The sequence below is a fragment of the Colletes latitarsis genome, chromosome 2 (genome assembly GCF_051014445.1).
Source record: "Colletes latitarsis isolate SP2378_abdomen chromosome 2, iyColLati1, whole genome shotgun sequence".
In the NCBI taxonomy this organism is placed as follows: Eukaryota; Metazoa; Arthropoda; class Insecta; order Hymenoptera; family Colletidae; genus Colletes; species Colletes latitarsis.
This window is the reverse complement of record NC_135135.1, coordinates 12,657,082-12,676,917: the sequence shown is the minus strand read 5'-3', so window position 1 is coordinate 12,676,917 and position 19,836 is coordinate 12,657,082. Positions and strand designations below refer to the sequence as shown.

The following is a 19,836-nucleotide window of genomic DNA, read 5'->3' as shown; positions in this document are numbered from 1 at the left end:
AAGCAAGAGTATATTTTATTTATTACTTCCTTTCCTTTTTTTTCTTATAAATTTTCTTTAAACAAAAAAAAAAAACGATTAAAAGAAATGAAAATCTAATAGAGAAATTGGTAAAATAATAAGGAGAAATTCCAGCACTGTAAAAAATATTATTAAAATGTATCAAAATAAAGGAAAAGTAGAAAATAATTATGCCGTGACAGAAAGGAAATTTGTAACGCATAGAAAGAACGTTTAATAATAAGATAAGTAAAAGAAAATTCGAAAGTAGATGCATTTAAAATTAGTGCAGCGTTGATAAACTTATTTGAAGAGATTGTATCGACTATAACAGTACGAAAAGTGCTTGAAAAACATTGTTATGTCGAAGTCCGTCATTCAAGAGTAAAATATGTGTATACCTGCGCCAATAATTTTATAACTTGCTGTATTCCTTTCCTTTTCCGTGAAAGAGAAACCGAAAAGTGCAATATCCGCTTTAAGAACACTTGAAATTTAATAACGAGTGGGACGGTTAATTAATTGCCTGACAGCGACTTATAGGATCCAGTCTAAGGTTGCACAATTTCAATTGATCCGATGAACCTTGACACAGTATATGCGGTTTTGCCTTCCAGGTGTAACAAGGTGCATGTGCACATTTAATCATGTAAGGATCGTACGCCGATCGTTCCAGGCGCTTTCTGATGTCATCTACTCAAATATCGCCGCGATGATGCCCAGAAAATAATTACAAGTTGTTTGACAAACGTCAAAGCATTATGTTTGCATACAAATCTTTTTATCGTATCCTTAAATTAAACTTGTCGGTAAATATGACGCAGATTTTGAATAACGAATGAAAGATAAACAAGAGAAACCAAAAGAAAGAAAAAGAAGAGAAGTCGAAGAGATTAGTAATAGAAACGACATAAGGTTACTGACCGAGGAATTAAACAATTTATAAAGTTTTTGCTTGACATTAAGAAAATAGGGTGTATTTGGCGATATTTGTAAATGTCTCTCTATTCAAATCGCATCATTATAAGCGAAAAGTGATTGCATATGACACAGTTCTTAATGCTATCAGCTCCTTTATTTGTTTGTTAGACTAAAATATTAAAATAAATAATTTTAGAGTCCAATTATTGGGGCATCTTATTGTCATCTAATTAAAATAACTTTATTCGAATAGAAAGATATTGAATTTATATATTTTAACTGATCAAATATAAGAATGAAATATTGCAAAAATGAAAGTAGAAAATTAAGTGATAAAACCGGTTGCTCTAATTAATTTCTAAGCAACAGAACATTTTACTTTTCCTTAAACGTTCGATCGTTCGGACAGTCACCCTAGACGATGACTTTCAACAGAAAAAAGAAAAGAATTATTAAATTATTAGTTTGATATTAAGAAAAAATGAAACCTTGAAATCTCATCTGATGTAAATGTTACTGTCGAAATTTTCAGTAAATTGACGGTTTGTTGCACGTGATTTAATCGTCACCGATGAAAGTAAGGTCGCACTACTTAAATGAGTAAAGACACTATTTGTCAGACTTACCAAAAATGGTGTCTGATCTCGAAGCTCCAAATCTCCTGGAAGGGATGAGAAAAGGATGTCTTCCTTGAAAAGCTTATGGTCCCAGGCACTATAAAAACCTCCGAAGCTTCGTAAGATCGACGATATTTCACGTACACAAACTCTACGAAGACGAGCGTGCAAAGGCTCGCTCGGAACTGCGGAACACGACCAGCAGCACGTCAATGAAGGAACGCCGGCGAGAGGCGTCGCTCATTCGAGCATCTCCTGCACGTGCGCGTGCAACACGCACGCGTGCATTCGATGCATGAGGATCGCATATACAGTAAGGAGCACAATCGAACCAATGTTAAGAATTTTTTAGCAAATCGTTATTTATTCTTGCAAATAATACGTATTACGATTTTTTCATACGTACATAAGGCACATTTAACAGGAAACCAGGCCCAAAAAGAAGAGTCATCGCCAAATGCAACATTACTCCAATCACGACTGATATTTTCATGCTCCCGCTTCAGCCACTTTTCAATATGCTTTTTTGAAAGTAACGGAACGTACTGGTAAAAAAGGGACACTGGATGGAATCGATTTTTATTCAGAACGTTCACTCTTTATTTCACTTTATTATTACAAAGTAAAATAACTTGGTACATTTCAGAATTGTTTGTACAAATTAAGACAATCCTCCAATTGATTTTTGCATTTCACGAATTTTATACGATACAGAGACAAAAACAGTTATGCGCCCGGATACAAGTGAAAACGGTAGATAGAATCGACTTTTATTTCAGAATTTCCTCTCTTTAATACTACAAAACGAGAGTACTTGGTACATTTCGAATTTATTTGGTTAAATCAAGATAACATCGCGATTGTTTATGTTCCATGAGTACCACACGATGCAAGAGCGAAAATAGTGAGTCCGTACGCTTGGATATAATCGCGTTAAGGAAGTACATCGCTTTGCAAGTTAGTCCGTTCACTTTGTTACGTAGAGGGATCGTGTTGCACGTGCTCCGTTCTTTCCGTTGAAAGCTTCGCAGAAGCGGACGGTCACCTGGTCTTAATCGTCGCTTTCTGTAGCTGGCGGATCGTCTGAAACCGAACAGGAGTGTCTCGTTAAAACTTTCGAAAAGCCGGTCAAGTGAAAAGCTTCCTCGCCGGTGGATTCTTAGACGCGAATACCACCTCCGTCCGTTTCCTTATTCGACAATTCATTGTCTTCCCATTGTTCGGTACGCGTTTGTACGGCATTGTCTCGATATAAGTCGTTTTTCGTGACTCGTTATAAGTCGTGAAGCTATTCCTCCCACTGCCTTTATAGTTACCGCGGAGTGGTGTTTCTTACTAATAGTAACGTTGGAGTATTTTACAAAATAATATTTATATTTAATTATTTCGTTATGACACGAAAACCACTAATGAAGAATTTACATCGGAACAATTTTCATTCATTTAAAGCTTCTACCGTTAAAGTACATATTCCTTATTCCATTTTGAACCTACTACTTATCTCAAACACAGAAATTTTCTCTTTTTTTAGGAAGGCACTTGAGATCACTGCTTTAATAATTAAAATCAATACCCTTTTTGCATCCTCCAAACTGGCTGGAATATATTTTGCATTCATTGTTTGCGCCAGACTGCTGTAGTCCCTATAAAGGACGTATTGATCCTTCAGCCACTGTTTTATCGTCGATATTCTCTCTTGCAGTCCAGCAACTTCATGTTTGGAGTTTACGTTCACGTCTGCTGGTTCTGTCCGCAAAGAAAGTGGAACAATTACATTCAAGCGTGAAGTCAGAACAATAGGCGCTGGATACTTAGCACGTAAAATTTGTGATCAATGTATAAATGATTGCACTGGATGTTAGTGACTCATTAGTTATGGAAAAACTCTGGTGTACTTCATCGATATACTCGATCAATAATTTATCGATTATGATGCAATCGCAGAATCCCATTTGGATAAATCTCAGTTGTATTAAACTTGTAAGTAGGTATACTTGATCTTAATGATGCCATTATTAGTCATAAAAAGATATACAGGGTCTCCGATTTATTATGAACACCTTGAATATCTTCGTTGCCATTAAATACATACGCGAGAGGATAACAATGGCGTCGCATTAATTAAAATATTTATAAAGTCGTATAAAGTATTTGTAAACTTTCATCCTATACAGATGTAACTTTGTTTAAAATTTGGATACGTGTAATTAATTGTTTGAGTGACTTTATGTATGTTATTTCAGGGATGTTCTGTCGTATTATCGCGAAATGGACAACGTACCAGGTTTCTCGAACGTTGCGATTTTTGGAAATTCGAGGGGCTTGAAAGGAGGCAGCTTGGAAGAGGCGAGCGTGTTACCGGGCCCGAACTCTAATCGCGTGCATTCCAATTCCAGCAAGTAATTACGAATGTCCTGGCGTTCCTGATGCAACCTTAAGGCGGCAGCTTGCTTTCGCAAACGACGCGACTGTTTGCAATCAAAACGCGATTGTTTTTCTTCCACTTTTCCGCAACTAGGCGGCTTTCTGACTTTCGACGCTTTGGAGATCCTTTTAGACTTGTTTCTTTTTTTGGTCCTCTGATCTTGACTGGACTCCTTCAACTGAAAAAGTTGTACGATATAAAAACGAATATTATGATTATTTTGAGAAAATATTCGTAACAGTTTGTTTGATCTTTTTAAGGGGCGAAATAGTTAGTCTTTATTTTTTTATATGGAATCTAGCTAGTATATTAGCGCAAGCAACGTCAATTTCTATTTGATATATCACTTCAAAGTCTCAATGGATTATAAAGGATTAACGTTCATCGTTCTTACATTGTCCAAAGACCCAGTTCTGCTCTCGTCCGACTCGTATTTCCCGGGTGTCTCGTACTCGGTGGATGGTAGCTTCACTATAGTTCCAAATTTTCGTGAGTGTCCAGATTTATTAAAAGTGTTTTTCGGTACGCGGATGATCCTATGTCGCCTAGCAATGGCGTCGATTGCGTCTCTGTTCAACTCCCTCAGCGTGCACGTAACGTCCGACGTTTTTGGAGTCTCTTTCAGAAGTACCCCGCTAGAGATAGTTTTTGATTCTACGGTACATGTATCATTCTCTGATGTCTTCTTTTCTGCATCGACGGTCTCGAGTTTACTTCGTTCGTTCAGTAAAGAGGTCTCCGTTGTTTTCATTTCCTTTTCGTTCTTTTGTCCCGTGTCTTTGCTAAAAACATTATAACATTTTAAGACAAGATGTGGTATTATTGTATAATAATGACAGTTAATGCAACATTTTAAAGCGTTTTAAAATTAAAAGACACCTTTTGGTCGAAATAGGTATATATAAAACCGCGGTAGAAATAATGTTAATAGAACCGTCACGGTGTATTTTTCTTACGTAATAGTCGCTGAGCTATTTTCTCTTGGCTCGTAGTCCTCATTTTTGTTTTCCTTCCGTTTCGTTAATTTCTCGAGAACAGAAGACTCCGGGGATTCGGTCTTCTCCAGCGACTCGCTCGTGTTTTCGTTGGACGACTTTCGGTGCCTCTTATTCCTTCGAACCTGTTTCCTAGCTGACGTTGTTTGCTTAGATATCTTTAAGAGGCTGATCGGCAACATCTCGTCGACATCTTCCATCGTCTTCACGTAGTTCGATAGTTCCTCGTCGAGTCCGATATCACACTCGCTCGTGTTCTGCATTATTTTCGGCGCGACGAGTTCAATGATCTCTTTGTCTCTGGAAAGATCGTCTCGAGGACTACGAAGCACAATCCAATTAATAGTGTCATGTTAGGGAGTAAAATTACGGGGCTTTATCTTCGGAACGAAATCTAAAATTTTATGTTCTACCGGTGTTAAAATTTCTAACATAACTTTATACGACAATATTTGGACACCATAGTTTTGACATTATATATTTATATCAAGTATATATTTTGTGGGATATCCATTTTGTTGTACAACATATTGTATGCATATTGGTATTTAAAAAAAAAGAAGCTAACCGATCTCCGATAGAAGCCAATGACCTCCCACCTGATCGATTATCCTCAACTTTCCAATCAACAAAATTACAATTTCAATTACCTATCATCGGTTACGATTTTCTGTACACCCTCGACTTGCTTGTGGGGCGTGATCATGATCTGTTTCACACCAGATCTGATTGTATTCTGAAATGTTTCTTTGATCAACGTTTCCTCTAGCCGGTCTTCCGCAGAACTCGTCGAGGCGGTGGAACTGCCAACCTCCTCGAAAGTGTCGCTCTCGTATTCCTTCTGTTCCACTCTGGAAGAATCTTTCGACCGATTATCGTCCTTGTCTGTCGCATGGGACAGTTCCAAGATGATTTCGCTCCTTTCGCCGCTTATCCCGATGACCTCGTCTATCGTCGCCTCGTCATTCGCAGCATTCGACTCCTGGTCGTTGCTCCTCGACGCTATTTCTTCCGACACATTCGATTTCCTGTCGCTTCTCGTCGATGACTCGGCGTCCACCGACCTGATCGTCCCAAAAATGATTTTAGAACCTCCCGAAGCCTCGGAGAGAATCGTGGCAACCGAGGACTCATCGCTATTTTTGAGACGATCCACAGACTCTGATGCCCCAACTTCAACTTTGGCTTTGACATTGATACTGTCTTCTTTCAGGGTGGACTCCAAACTTGAAAGTGTCTTGGAAGACTCCTTCGTCATCGAGACGTCTTCTCCCTTCGATTGGACGCCCCTGCTCTCATCTGCGACCGATGTTTTGTTACTGATTTCAAAAGAATCCTCGGACGACTTCTTCGACGTGGATACATTTTTGCTGCTAAGGATATCGTCGCCTTTTCCAATAAGACTCGGGATCTTCACCTGTATCTTGGGCTTGGAGGAAGCCTGTTGAAAGCAAGAATGGGCAAACTCTATTTTAGAAAATATTCGAATCAGTAGAACATCAAGTATCCAAACTAATAGGTAGACAAATTCGTATCGCATCTCTTCATTTTTGTATAACTATAAACGATAATATTATTATTTTTTCGTAATATTGTAATAATATTGAAAGAGGAAAAGATTTTCAATTATTTCTTTTACTCTTCCTATGCCTATCACTTTCTGGTGTGACGATAATTTTGTGACTAGCTATACATATTATTATCATTTAACCCTCCGTTATTAACGCCCAGTCTCAGAGACTGACGCAACTATATTTCTAAAATTTATGAGAAATGCAGAATAAAAACCATTTCTAACGTTCAAAACAAAAATATTTTATTGAAATCTCACGATAGAGTTAAATAAATTATACTATTAAAACCAAACTCTATTTCCGAAAGTATAGGCTTCAAAGACTGATGTTAATAACGATGTCTTAGAAACACGTTAGTAGCGGAAGATTAATACAGACTACCTTGCGATCTATGGATACTTTTTTTCAGACTACATCTTAAATCCATCGCTACCTTTGACCTGGCCTCATCTCCCGCGTCAGTGGCGGTAAAACTTCGAACAGCGTCAGGTTCGTCGTTGCCGGAGGCTTTGAAGCCGGATCGAAGGTTCCTCGGTGTGTCGTCGATAGAACTTTCGGTGCTCACGTTACTCTGGCCCCGTTTGCCCTCGATACACTTAATATTGTACTTCCTGTCCATCTCCTTCAACCGCAGCAACGCGGCTGTCGCCTTCGAACGTAACATTTTTACTCTTTTTTTATATATATATATATATATTTCTTTTTTGTTAAGTTGTTCTTTGAAGGAGAACTCCTTCAGCGTTGACAGCTTTCACTGGCTTCACTTGTAGATTTTCATGCACGTTGCGCTCGACCGAAGTGCGGTTGTGGAAGCCGTTGCTAAGGGGAACAATTCGTACACAAGACGGTTGAAATCGGATACGTTAGTGGTGGAACGCGTTTAAACGCTATGTATTTCACTTATCGGCAACGGCTGCCGGAATTAAGAAGTGGTTAGAAAACTGGATTTCTGCTATACCATTTTACGGAGACACGCGTAGATAAGATACGAAGCGAGGATGTAAGAAATTCGGTTCCTAGTTTAGACGAGCATGTTTGATTTATCGACGTATGTAGATATAATTCAACATCGTGCTCGGTTTTTTGATACGCGCATCGACCGTTTGTTTCGCCTGCATTCACACCGAACGATGGTAACGTTTACGAATAACATTTATAAAAGTACAATTGAGAATTAAGGCACTGATAAAATACACACGCAAATAATGCGGTATAAGCTTGAGATTGTCTAAAAGATACGGAGAACTGATACGGAAAAATAATTTTATGTATTTATTTATGTAACGTGTAGTACGTTATTATATGTGGAAGTAAAAATGGCAGTGTTTTTTCCTTGTACATTATTGGTATTGATTGCTCATCGATGCAGAGTTAAAAAAAGATACATGCATCTCCTATTATGTATACAACGTATACCTCTACAGTAGAACGTCGATTATTCAAACTGATAAAGAGATATGTAAATTTACAGTATTTACAGCACTGCAAAAGCGTTTAATAAACGTATAATTTTAATTTGATACGTCTTCTTCAGACGTACCATACGAGTTTGATACTTATTATCGAGTTTTTGATACGAATCACATACCTTTTAAGCATATCAAAATACTCGGTGTAGAATACTCGGAGAAAAATTATTTTTACTGTTTGGCATAAAAAATTACTGTTATTGCAAGTTCTACAAACGAGGATGATACTAGTGACAAAGATTTGTTGAAGAATGTTTTAATTGTAAAATGAAGTGTTCGGTTTTGGTTAAAATTATATGCTAATCATTTCACTTTTATCGAATACTTAATATCAAACATGATTACACAAGTGTGCGTACGAAGGACACGAAGCTTCTGGCGCTACGATGCTCTTTCAAATAAAAAAGAAACGCGTTTATTCGCCACTTGCATACTTAAGTGTTCATACCAATTAAAACGGTAAAAATGGCAAATAAATAGAATATTAATATTAAACCTGAAACAGAAGATTAAAAATATTGTCAATCGTTTCATGACCACTGTCCGTTAAACATAATTCTTTTAATTAATTTATCAAACCAAGAATAATTTTTTTAATTAATATATGTATATATATTTTAATTAATATAAAACATTATATTCATGTGACAAGATGTTATATATTATATGATATAATCCCCAAATACATTTCAAAAAAGTTCATTTAATCGATTTTCTTGAAAATGTCATATTAAAAAATTGGATTTCACATTTTTGGCGGGTACCACGTGCTTCAAAACAGTACCTTTATGTAAATGTTTAAAAGATAAAATACTTAAAACAAATGTTCGTGCAATCCATCCATCAAATTAAACTATATTTAAATATCGCTCTTAACAATGGCTGTCGAACTAGTAACCAATAAAAACATTCTACTAAACCGCTGCGCCTATCTCCTGCCATATCGACAATAGATAAAATAAGGTAATTGCTGACGTGAGGTTATGTGCGCGCGGCATGACTATAACCTGCCACGGCGCGGCGACTGGTTGGTCAAGCGTGGTCGGCGTTGATTGGGCGACGAGCATCAGCCAATCAACGCCCTCCATCTGTCTGCCCCGGCGGCTGCTAACTCGCCAACCACGTCTGCGATTCAGGCATTATCGGCTAGTTCGTCGCAGTGTCAACGTCTTCGTCGTGCGGACTCTCGTCGTCCCGGCGTCTAAAAATGCGGTCCTTCTGCTCGTTTTTACTTCTACTGGCGGTTACGCTCGTTACTGCGGAAGTCTACTTTGAGGAGAAATTTCTCGACGGTGAGTAAACGCTCCTAGAAAGCTATTTTCGCCCACGTCTCGTTTTCCTTCTCAATCCCTGCTTCGTCCATCGGCTCTCCATACCCGAGCCGACAAAGTCTAGAAAAATCAGCAGATCCCGCATAGTTTTCTCCGCACAACCACACCCACGTTTCGTATTCGCAAAGTTTTGTCTGAAAAAATCGTTCGTTTCGATATACGTCTTTGAAAATTTTCCTCTAATGCCGAGCTCGGAAAAACGACGCGTACATTGTATATTTCTCCTTGGTAACCCACACGCCCTTACTCGCGATATCTGCAATTAACAGTTTTTGCACGCATGCAAATCTGCGTGTAATTTTGACACGATAATGCGATCCGTTGTTCATCGAATTGTTTACGCTGCCATATGCGAGCCTGGAAAGTGGAAATTCCCACAGACGTGGCAAGGGAGAAACATCTCGTGGCAAAGGCACAAGCGTACCGTGTGCGTTTCGCCGACATGACGCGCAATCGATCGGTTGATCCGCGTTGAACGCTCTCCGTTTCGAAGTAAACCTCCCCTTGTGCTTGGAAAAAAACGTGTCAGGATGATGCGTTCCATACATTGTAATCGTCTCAATTTTCGTTGTTTTGTCATTCGATATTTCGGTACATCGTTAGCCCAGTGTTTCTCAAACTTTATTTTCTCGCAGACCACCTTAAAAAAATGAAACTTTTAATGGACTTCCCTAGTGTAAAGCTCGATTACATCTTACATTTCTTTTCAAATTGTTTTCTAGAAATATTGTATTTATATATTTAAAATTCTTTTTTTTATTCAATTGGCATTATATTTTATAACTTTTATTCGTTGCTTATGAATGTAATACACAAAAATAAATGCTAATAAAATTAACGAATTCGCGTGGCTCTTACCATTTATTTATTATCATCTAACTATAAATTAATTTTTTTAATGGAATGACATTAAAAATTCATATTATTTGATTCTTAACTAAAATCCTCTCATTGTAAATAGAAAAATCCAATGAAATTTACTATATTTTATTATTTTTAACTCATTTAAATTATAACAAATTTTTTAAATATGTCCTTATTGTAACATTTTTTTTTATTAAATTTAAGTACAAACATTCAAAAAAATATTACAAACTTAATACTTTAGTAATTTCTTTTCAGTAGTGGCTGCACTACTGTTCAATTACAATGTAAATGCACATATAACTGATGATGATAAAACTATAAAAAAATTAGACAATCCTAAATTTAACATGTTAACTGCTATATCAGTTTTCCATGTCTAAAGATGTCCCCAACATTTATTCAAATTATAGCATGAAACAGGAAGTATTCAATAATTCAATGATGTATCTGTTATTTTACATTTCTAATTAAAATAGCATTATTTATAATTTTACAGTAGCAGTCAATGTGTTAAACAGATGAATGATAGATATTGATGTAGCTAAGGGACAAATTTATTTGTAGAAATATGTGGCATAGAATTACATAAAAATGTTTAAATATTATAAATTTTTTGAGATCGCAATATGTTCAAAAAATTATAAAAATTCACGTTAAAACATAAAAATAAATATAAATGTGTTAATGATTTTAGAGATGTTATATTTTTAGTCCTTACATTTTCAGTATTATTTTAAGTTGAAATAATAAATATTTCAAATCTGTTCATTTGTTATTATTAATACATTCTTAATTATACTCTAAACATGTATTAAATAAATTAAATGAATCAGCAAATACTATAACAGTTAAGTACTTACATATTTGCATGGTTGCAACATAAATACAATTTTGTTTAATTAATTGCTATGTATAATAATTTCAGTTTAAATATTACTCTCTATATAATTATTTTATTTTCATTAATAACGTTTCTTTGCAGATTCCTGGGAAAACAACTGGGTATACTCTGAACACCCTGGAAATGAGTTTGGAAAGTTTGTATTAAGTCATGGAAAGTTCTGGAACGATCCAGAAAACGATAAAGGTAAGTAGAAAAAACTCGTCTCATATTTTAATTCCTGAAATATACAACTTTTTAATGTTCTATTTTATTATTTAAAAATCTTATTTTTCAAAAGGTATCCAGACCTCTCAGGATGCACGATTCTATGCATTAAGCAAGAAATTCAAACCCTTCAGCAATAAGGATAAACCACTTGTTGTTCAATTTTCTGTCAAGCATGAGCAATACATCGATTGCGGCGGTGGATACTTAAAAGTATTTGACTGTTCATTGGATCAAAAAGACATGCACGGAGATAGCCCGTACCAAATCATGTTTGGTAAGAAATTTTAGTCCATTAAAGAATCGTACTCTTTAATGAATGCCAGATATTAAATTTTATATTTTTTAAAAAGCCGAGTCTAGAGTCACCGGTTACACCCAGTGGTGAATTGGTGCTAATGCAACTCGGAGAGTAAATTCTAACTTATGCCCTGAATATAGTTCTCATACATATTCAGGCACCAGTTGAGATACATTAATTATTTAGTTACTTATTGAACATGTCTATTCAGCGAAAAAATGAAAGTATTAATCCCGTGTATTATGAACGTTCCATTGAACGAAATGTAAAGTTTTATATTTTCTTTGGCATACGTCCAACAAGTGTGATCTGTTCAATTTTTATGCTTAAATGCGTATATCTTGTTATAGGACCTGATATTTGTGGACCTGGAACAAAGAAAGTTCATGTTATCTTCAGTTATAAGGGAAAGAATCTTTTGATCAATAAAGACATCCGTTGCAAAGATGATATTTATACACATCTGTACACATTAATTGTTAATCCTGACAACACGTACAAGGTAGGAAAGTAAAAACATCATAATGCATAAATGTGTCGAGCCCAGAGTCACATATTCTCATTGATTCATTGTGGAGAATAAGTGCTGAAGGATCTCGGAGAGCGAAGATTATCTTGCTTATTAAATGTATATAAGTTATATTTTGCTTTTTTACAGAATAAGCAAAGAACAACAATTCATTATAATTATGAAGATGGTTAAAAAGTCTCTCTTTTATAATTACATTTTGATTAAATTTTAAATATTCTTTCAGGTTCTTATTGACAATGAAGAGGTTGAATCTGGTGAACTGGAAACGGATTGGGACTTCTTGCCACCAAAGAAAATTAAAGATCCATCTCAGAGCAAACCCGATGATTGGGATGATAAACCCACTATCCCTGATCCAGATGATCAGAAACCAGAAGACTGGGACAAACCGGAACACATTCCTGATCCGGAGGCATCTAAACCCGACGATTGGGATGATGAAATGGATGGAGAATGGGAAGCTCCTATGGTCGACAATCGTGAATATAAGGTAAATTTCATAAAATTAAGTAATCATTAATATTCTTTTATCCATTTATTCTTTTATCGCTAATTCGACCTAATTTCTTCTTCAGGGTGAATGGAAACCAAAACAAATTGATAATCCCAACTATAAGGGACCCTGGGTTCACCCAGAAATCGATAATCCCGAATATACTCCTGATACTGAATTATACTTGAGAAACGAAATTTGTGCAGTTGGTTTCGATTTATGGCAAGTGAAGTCCGGAACGATCTTTGATAATGTTCTCATTACTGATGATCCAGAAGTCGCTCGCCAATTCGGTGAGGAAGTCTGGAAACCTACTCTTGTAAGTATATAAATATACTTACTGTTAATCGTAGTAAATGAAAAAAAATTAAATCTTAGTAAATGATGTAAAAAGCGTTGCTGACATTGATGAGCGATACAAAAGCTGGAATTCCTCGTTGCTGACCAAACAAAATAAATGATCAAATTTGTGTTGCTAACTGTTAGGTAGATCAAAAAATTTGTACGTTTTAGGAAGGTGAAAAAAAAATGAAAGAGGCTCAGGATGAGGAGGAAAGACAACAGCGAAAGAAGGAGAACAAAGCGAACGAAGATAATAAGGGCGATGATGAAGATGAAGACGTAGATGAAGAAGATAACAGTGTTCCAGAAACTGAGGTTAGTATTAGAGATATTTTAAGAAGGAATTTCCGATAGGAAATTTTTTTATTAATTACTGAAACTAAAATAAACTGTAAAAAAATACATTCATAATTTTGAAGGTAAGTGCGATAACTACGCTTTATATACTTCAATAATTTATTGTACTTCTTTTCCATCTGTAAAACGGCGTCAATCGTGTGAACAATATAAATAGATCTGCTTTTGATAACAGATATATTACAGTTTCGAATACCTACAAATATTGATTACAATGCATTAAATGTATTCGGGCAAGACATTCTAAATTTACTATGTGTACGTCCACGAAAGTACATATTTATATTTTTTTTTACTTATTTTGTTTAAACTTCAAGAATTACCTAATTAGTCACCTTTCTAACGGAATTTTCACTTAAAATTACATATTGTCAGAATATTTTTTAACGATGATCGTAATTCGAATTCAAATTAAAATCAAAAAATTGCAAATATTTTATTGCAACTACGATAGTAGTAGTTAAACCATTGTTTCCGTTTTATTTTCAGGAGCATGACGAATTGTAAATAAATGTGTCTTGTTTGACACAAACACAGACTGTATTCCAGGAGCTGTGTGGCCGCGACACGCACTACTTTTCAAAAGCAAAAAATCACAGTAAAAATAAAGAGAAAAAACATTGCCGTAAAATGACCGAAAACATTGTACTATTGAATTCCGGTTTGTGAGAAATTTTTAAACGGTGAATACCCATGGTTCTGTTTTTTTCTTTAATCGAAGCATGGCCTCGTCTTCGCAGCCTAAACTTTGTATCCTAGTCTTCGATTTTTCGTTTCGTGTTCCACGAAATTTTATCAGTAAGAAACATCACCGATTAATCGAGTGTTAAACGAATCAAAGTGCTCGTTGTGCTGCCGAAGGTATGTTGCATTCGAAATGCGTACTATATATATACATACATACATACATATATAATATATATGTATTATATAAATAGAGTCACCTTGCCCCGTGTCCCCACCATGGCACAGCTCCACAAAAGACTCTAAGTTGTTCCGTTTTTGTTTGTCAAGTGTTTTTATATACAATTAAAAAGTAATTGAGATGTAATTTAAACGATGCTATATTATATATAAATATATATATATTATATATTATTTCAATTTCCGTACAGTGTACGCGTATTAAAAAAAAAGCTCGCTCCAATTGAAAGGATAAAAAAAAAAGAGAAGTAAGAGTGATTGGAATGTATGCTACAACATGACTGAATGAGTAAACAAATAAATAAATTGGTATGATTCATGTATCGAAGGTAACCAATAACCAATGTAAAAAAATAAATAAGACTTTTCTAGACGTGCTCGGGCCGTTTATTTTCGCCTGCTTCGTTTCTTCTTCGATGTTGCTTTCTAATTAACGCGATTATTACTGTTAGCAATTGTTACATCACATCAAACGCACTACGTTACGGATGTCTTTCGATCACTTTTATATCATAACCTTGATTAATCGACGAAAATATTGCGGAATGTGCAATTCACAAATTACGGAGTATATTGAGATCAGTAAAATCATGATCTCGATTATTCTCTAGCTCTTTCGAGGCTGTAGGCTCTCATAAGTTCCTCAGTTGATGAGTGCGGCGCGTAAAATTAACACCGATGAGCTTTCAGCAAACATACATAAACAGGATTATTAGATTTTCGTACTCGGTACTTTTGTTACACATTCAGGTCTTAGCACCGAAAGTGCTAGAATGATTACGCATTTACGATACCGTAGGTATTGTATGCAAGGTTTCGTGAGCACCCAGTTGTTGCCACAACCAATCGAGACCTTGCGTATAATCGCCAGCGTTTGTAACTAAAGATAATCCCTGTATGTGCCATGCTCTACCGCAACAAAGTTTTTGTAAGCATAGAATGTCGGTCAGCTCCTCGATGCTGGCACAGCCAGCGATATCCTGCAAAATAACATGCTGGAATTAATACTAACCTACGTATCAAATAACACAGGTATTCTACATATAGATTATCATGAGCAAACGACAGTACTGGACAAAAGTTAATCAAAGTGACGATTTAATAAATTGTAATATACCCATATATTGATTGATAATTAAATTATCGTTCACAATGATTGTCGATTGAGTCCATCGTAAATTGCTTAGAGTCTTTTACAAGTAAATTAATTATCAATTTCTCTAATGTTGCATTATTATTATTGAATATTTATGGCGTCACGCCATTGAATTATAACCATTAATTTAAACAACGATGAACGTGAGTAACTAATGGTAAATTACACAATGAAAATAATGCAACATCAGAGAAATTAATAATTAATTAATATTAATTAATTCTGATGACTATATTTTTAATCATATCACGCAATCGATTAATTATTTTAAAAGAATCAGTCGATTACATTGATTCCATCGCGATAGTTAAGCAAATTTTCTTAAAAATTTACAATATTTCAATCCTTTAATTGTAGCGATGTGATTTATAAGTAAAAATATTTATTTCTTTGAAACTAAATAATGATTGAGGCAGCTTTTTTTAACTCTCTATTACATGTGACCTTTCGAAAACGTAATTAAAATTCCTTGTAGAGTTCATCAATTAGCATCGTCTTTTTATGGGAACATTTAATAGCTTTGCAGATTTAGCCACCTATTGTTTATTTTGATCATTAATTCATAAATATATATAAATAGCCTAGAAATAGTTTATGTTTTAAAACAGAAAATTCATGTAACAGGTAGTTAATATTTTGCGTTAACCTTAATTTAACGACAAACGAAATGAAAGAAAGTGAAGAATAAAAATGAACTTATTCGAAAATAGTATTACTGCAAAAGTGAAATATCAATTAAATTATTGATTGTATTATAACAAATAATTAATTAATATTATAAAAATTATTTCTTAAAATAGAATAATGCAATTACATCACTGTCTCACCTGTTTATTAGCGTAGATTAAAAACAAAGCATCCTTAAGTTCGCGTTCGTTGACGATTTTCGACAATTCGTTCTGCGCCTCTTCAAATCGGGATCTATCACTGGCATCGACAACAAAGATAACAGCCTGCGTATTTTGATAGTAGTGTTTCCATAGTGGCCTGAATTTTTGTTGACCGCCAACGTCCCACAATGTAAACGCCAGATTTTTGTATTCTAAACTCTCAACGTTGAATCCTATAGTGGGAATCGGCGGGCCGGAAAGCGTAATTCCTCTCATCGCTGATAATATACTCGTTTTACCAGCACCGTCCAATCCCAAGATCACCACACGCATGTCGATTTTTGTACCAATATATACCCTATTATCCTAAGGTGGTAATAATTTTATCAGATGAAACAAGAACCGCAAAAAATTTACATAATTCAATTATTTGAATCGTTAAAAAAAGAAAGTAAGAGAAAGTAGAAATTAGAATTAAAATTCGTGAATTTTGTCGCTTATAGCTAATAAATCTTGAATAAACTATATCGAAAAAATCCAACAGAGGTTCAAATGCTTTAATTACCTAATTTTGAATATTTTAATATGCAATGCATTGACAAAATTCTTTGAATACTTAATATCTGAATCCAAATACTCTTGAATTTCAAATAGAGTCCCTTATTTCGCGTGTACTTATGTATTTGAGCGTATTTCGACATACGCTGTTATTTTTATACGTTAATCATTTGTTAAATGTCTTTGATTTTCAAGGTAATAAACTTGTTAGTGTTCCGTAATTTTTTACTTTTCACTATTATCTATTTGTGCTTTTTATGACTATCGTGGCTGTACATATACACGTGTATTTTCGAACACGTACAGGATCATAGGTTAATTTTAAAGATAGAAATTATGAAAATATACCTTGCTAAATATTATGGGAATAGAAGCTTCAGGCGTGAGAAAATCAGGACCCAATTGAGCATAGTATTGATGTCGTTGCTCCAGCATAATTAAAACTTCCTGAACGCTCGTTGCACTGCGTAGTAGTTTCCAATTTTCTAAATCTAACATGCTTTCGCATTGGATGCACACATCGGCCACCTGAGATCTCGTGGTGGTAAGATCCTGTTGCTGCTGTCTCAAAGCGCATAGTCTTCCATGAGTTTCCGTTTCAATGCAGCTAATGGCCGCATTTTCTTGTTCCGCTAACGAGGCTCGTAATTCCTCGAAATGTTGATGAACTTGTTGTCTTGCATCGTCCAATACCCATCCTTCCAATAATAGTATCACTGTCTCTAAACAGGAGTAGTGTAATTGTAATTATTAATTTCTGTTGATTTAATTGTTCATTCTTTGTTTGCAATTAAGTTGATAAACTGTTTGCCAATTATAAATTGGATACTACTTATTGTTAATAAGAAATCAGAAAATAATATAAGAATGAAAATTTAGTTAATGTGATTGGGTTTATAGCAAATAGGAATTAAAATAACATACCTATTCTTTGAGCTGTGTCTCTCATACTCTCTATAAATTGTGTCATTTTTTGCAGAGCAGTAACAATAGACTTTCTAATATTCTCTGCCTCAACTTCCACCAATGCCAGCTATAATTTGAACAAAAGTTAGGATATTGATTGACAGTCAACAGGTTGAGCATGTTACCTTATGCGTACTATGTCTGCCATAGTCCTTACATAGATAACACATAAGCGAATTGTGACAACCTTCCTGCGTGCAAGTAAATTCTGCTACATGCATTGTGTGAACTGGACATTTTGGTTTATCCTTTGGCTTTTCTGACAAAGGCACTCGTTTGTGCTTACTGAGTGTCTTTGAAGAGTGAATTGTACTATCACAATTTTCGCATAAATGAGTAGAGCAAACAGTGCAATACAATACAGCAATGTGTGCTTCGTCTTCGTCGCAAGTTTGATTAGATTGAAGTCTTTCCTTTTCAAGTATCAATGTTTTCTCACCGTTTGATTGTTCCAACCTTTCTAGTAATTCAATCAAAGCAAAATTCTTTTTCAAACTGTAAACATGATTTTCACTGATGCCTGTTGGTTGTCTATCGAAGGGGCAAAGTAAAAATTGCTGATCGGTCATACATGGCCTTATTTTTAATAAACAAGAATGACACACTGTATGACCACAGTGTAACAATCTTGGAACATTCGCTCCATCAATGGTAAATACCTCGTCACAAACTCTACATTCTAGCATCTGAAAAAAATGTATTCAAAGATTGGAATACCTCTGTTATTTTTCAATGCTTTTATTTTTAAGATGAAATACTTCGAATTCTTTGCTCACGTTCGTTTTCGTTGTTGATTTTAGCAATTGACTAAAATATTTGCTTAGTCGATTCACGTCCTCTGTCATAGCTACAGTTTTCTTTTTATCAGAATTAAAAAGAAACCAGGATATATAAATAAACGATAGAATTTAATATACGTCGCATAATCGAAGGTGACAAACACAGGAATTGTGGTCGCGAGTAACACCTATATTTCGTGTTTTTAAATTTACATGTTCCTTTTTATTAATTATAACGTTCGTAAACGATGTTCCATGAAGCCTCAGCTGATACGAATGACAACTTGTCAATCGATATACAAGGGCATTATTTCTGGTCTTGAGATACTGACTTGCATACCTAGATTATGTATAAGACAATGCATGTGTACAACGTGCATGGATTATTAAGCTGATCACGAAACTATGTATGAAGTTAGTATGATTTCATACTTGCCATAATTCGCATAGTTATATTTGCTTTGGGCTCAAAAATTTTGTTTGATAACACATAAAACCATTTCTTTTATTGACTTTAACAGTTATTATTTCGTGGTACATGTAGATTACATGTATCAGAATTCATTTTTAAAACGCGCAGATACATGCTCAATAAAAAATAGTTTAATCTCTGAATGAATTATTTATTTGCAAAGAAAACAGGTAGAAAAATGGTATAACCATCTAGCGGTGAACAGATCGAACTACTTTATAATATTAGTTATAATTGAAATAAATGTAGTTGCTAGGGTGTCGAGTACCCCATTGTTATCAATTAAGGGTTAAAGCTAAATTTTATAGCCAAACAATATAAAAAACAATATAAAAGCCAAACAATATAAAAAAAGTCAAACTATAACCTTGAAATTATTAAATATAGAGAGGTCATCAATTAAATAAACAGGATGTTGTTGATCATATTACAAACTAAAATGTATTTGGGAAACTAATTGTATAAATACAAAATAAATAATATAAGCTACATAAGTACGAAACAATACAAAACAAAAAGTTAAAAAATATCGAGATATAGGTTTTCTACATTGGAATTATTTGAATAAACACTTATGTTTGTCATAATTTCAAATATTTTTGAAGACACATATCTTGAGTCTTGAAGGTCTTAATAAGTTTGGGAATGTTAAAGAGTTTCGATAGCAGTCGTTGTATAATAGAATCGAAACTTTCAAGAGTTCAAAACCTCGGTTCATATTCAAATCTTCATAGTTTTAAAAACTTCGAACCATTTTGAAACTAAAATTCAAATAGCCCATCATTATTTACACTACTTTCAAAATGGTTGGCACAAGTA

The 19,836-nt window shown here is 34.7% G+C and overlaps 4 protein-coding genes across 8 annotated transcripts in view; 1 reads left to right on the top strand and 3 right to left on the bottom strand.

The window, feature by feature from the left end:
- The window catches only part of LOC143351927 (uncharacterized), a 36,777-nt gene extending 35,044 nt beyond the window's left edge, over positions 1 to 1,733 (bottom strand). For all 3 annotated transcript variants that reach the window (XM_076784022.1, XM_076784023.1, XM_076784020.1), the window contains exon 1: positions 1,548 to 1,733. The gene's annotated coding sequence lies outside the window, so the exon portion shown is untranslated. The remainder of the gene's footprint in view (positions 1 to 1,547) is intronic.
- A 750-nt stretch (positions 1,734 to 2,483) lies between these two features.
- LOC143349619 (uncharacterized) lies at positions 2,484 to 7,295 on the bottom strand. Its single transcript, XM_076781014.1, has 7 exons — positions 6,966 to 7,295; positions 5,609 to 6,399; positions 4,920 to 5,279; positions 4,358 to 4,745; positions 3,820 to 4,141; positions 3,112 to 3,284; positions 2,484 to 2,621 (listed from the first exon to the last, which is right to left on the bottom strand). The coding sequence occupies exons 1-7, from the start codon at positions 7,194 to 7,196 to the stop codon at positions 2,580 to 2,582; spliced, it is 2,307 nt and encodes a 768-aa protein (XP_076637129.1). The 5' UTR covers positions 7,197 to 7,295; the 3' UTR covers positions 2,484 to 2,579.
- Positions 7,296 to 9,133: 1,838 nt separating this feature from the next.
- Positions 9,134 to 14,629, top strand: Calr (calreticulin). Its single transcript, XM_076782895.1, has 8 exons — positions 9,134 to 9,293; positions 11,182 to 11,286; positions 11,381 to 11,584; positions 11,959 to 12,110; positions 12,364 to 12,630; positions 12,716 to 12,952; positions 13,147 to 13,290; positions 13,822 to 14,629. The coding sequence occupies exons 1-8, from the start codon at positions 9,209 to 9,211 to the stop codon at positions 13,837 to 13,839; spliced, it is 1,212 nt and encodes a 403-aa protein (XP_076639010.1). The 5' UTR covers positions 9,134 to 9,208; the 3' UTR covers positions 13,840 to 14,629.
- On the bottom strand, positions 14,621 to 19,193 carry LOC143351417 (E3 ubiquitin-protein ligase TRIM23). 3 transcript variants are annotated; one of them, XM_076782890.1, is made up of 7 exons: positions 18,978 to 19,193; positions 18,543 to 18,885; positions 17,892 to 18,452; positions 17,725 to 17,833; positions 17,149 to 17,522; positions 16,240 to 16,608; positions 14,621 to 15,236 (listed from the first exon to the last, which is right to left on the bottom strand). In XM_076782890.1, the coding sequence occupies exons 2-7, from the start codon at positions 18,609 to 18,611 to the stop codon at positions 15,042 to 15,044; spliced, it is 1,677 nt and encodes a 558-aa protein (XP_076639005.1). In that variant the 5' UTR covers positions 18,612 to 18,885; positions 18,978 to 19,193; the 3' UTR covers positions 14,621 to 15,041. The 3 variants fall into 3 exon arrangements, with proteins under 3 accessions (XP_076639005.1, XP_076639004.1, XP_076639003.1); XM_076782889.1 differs by having other exon boundaries at positions 18,982 to 19,193; XM_076782888.1 differs by having other exon boundaries at positions 18,543 to 19,193.
- Positions 19,194 to 19,836: the final 643 nt, after the last annotated feature.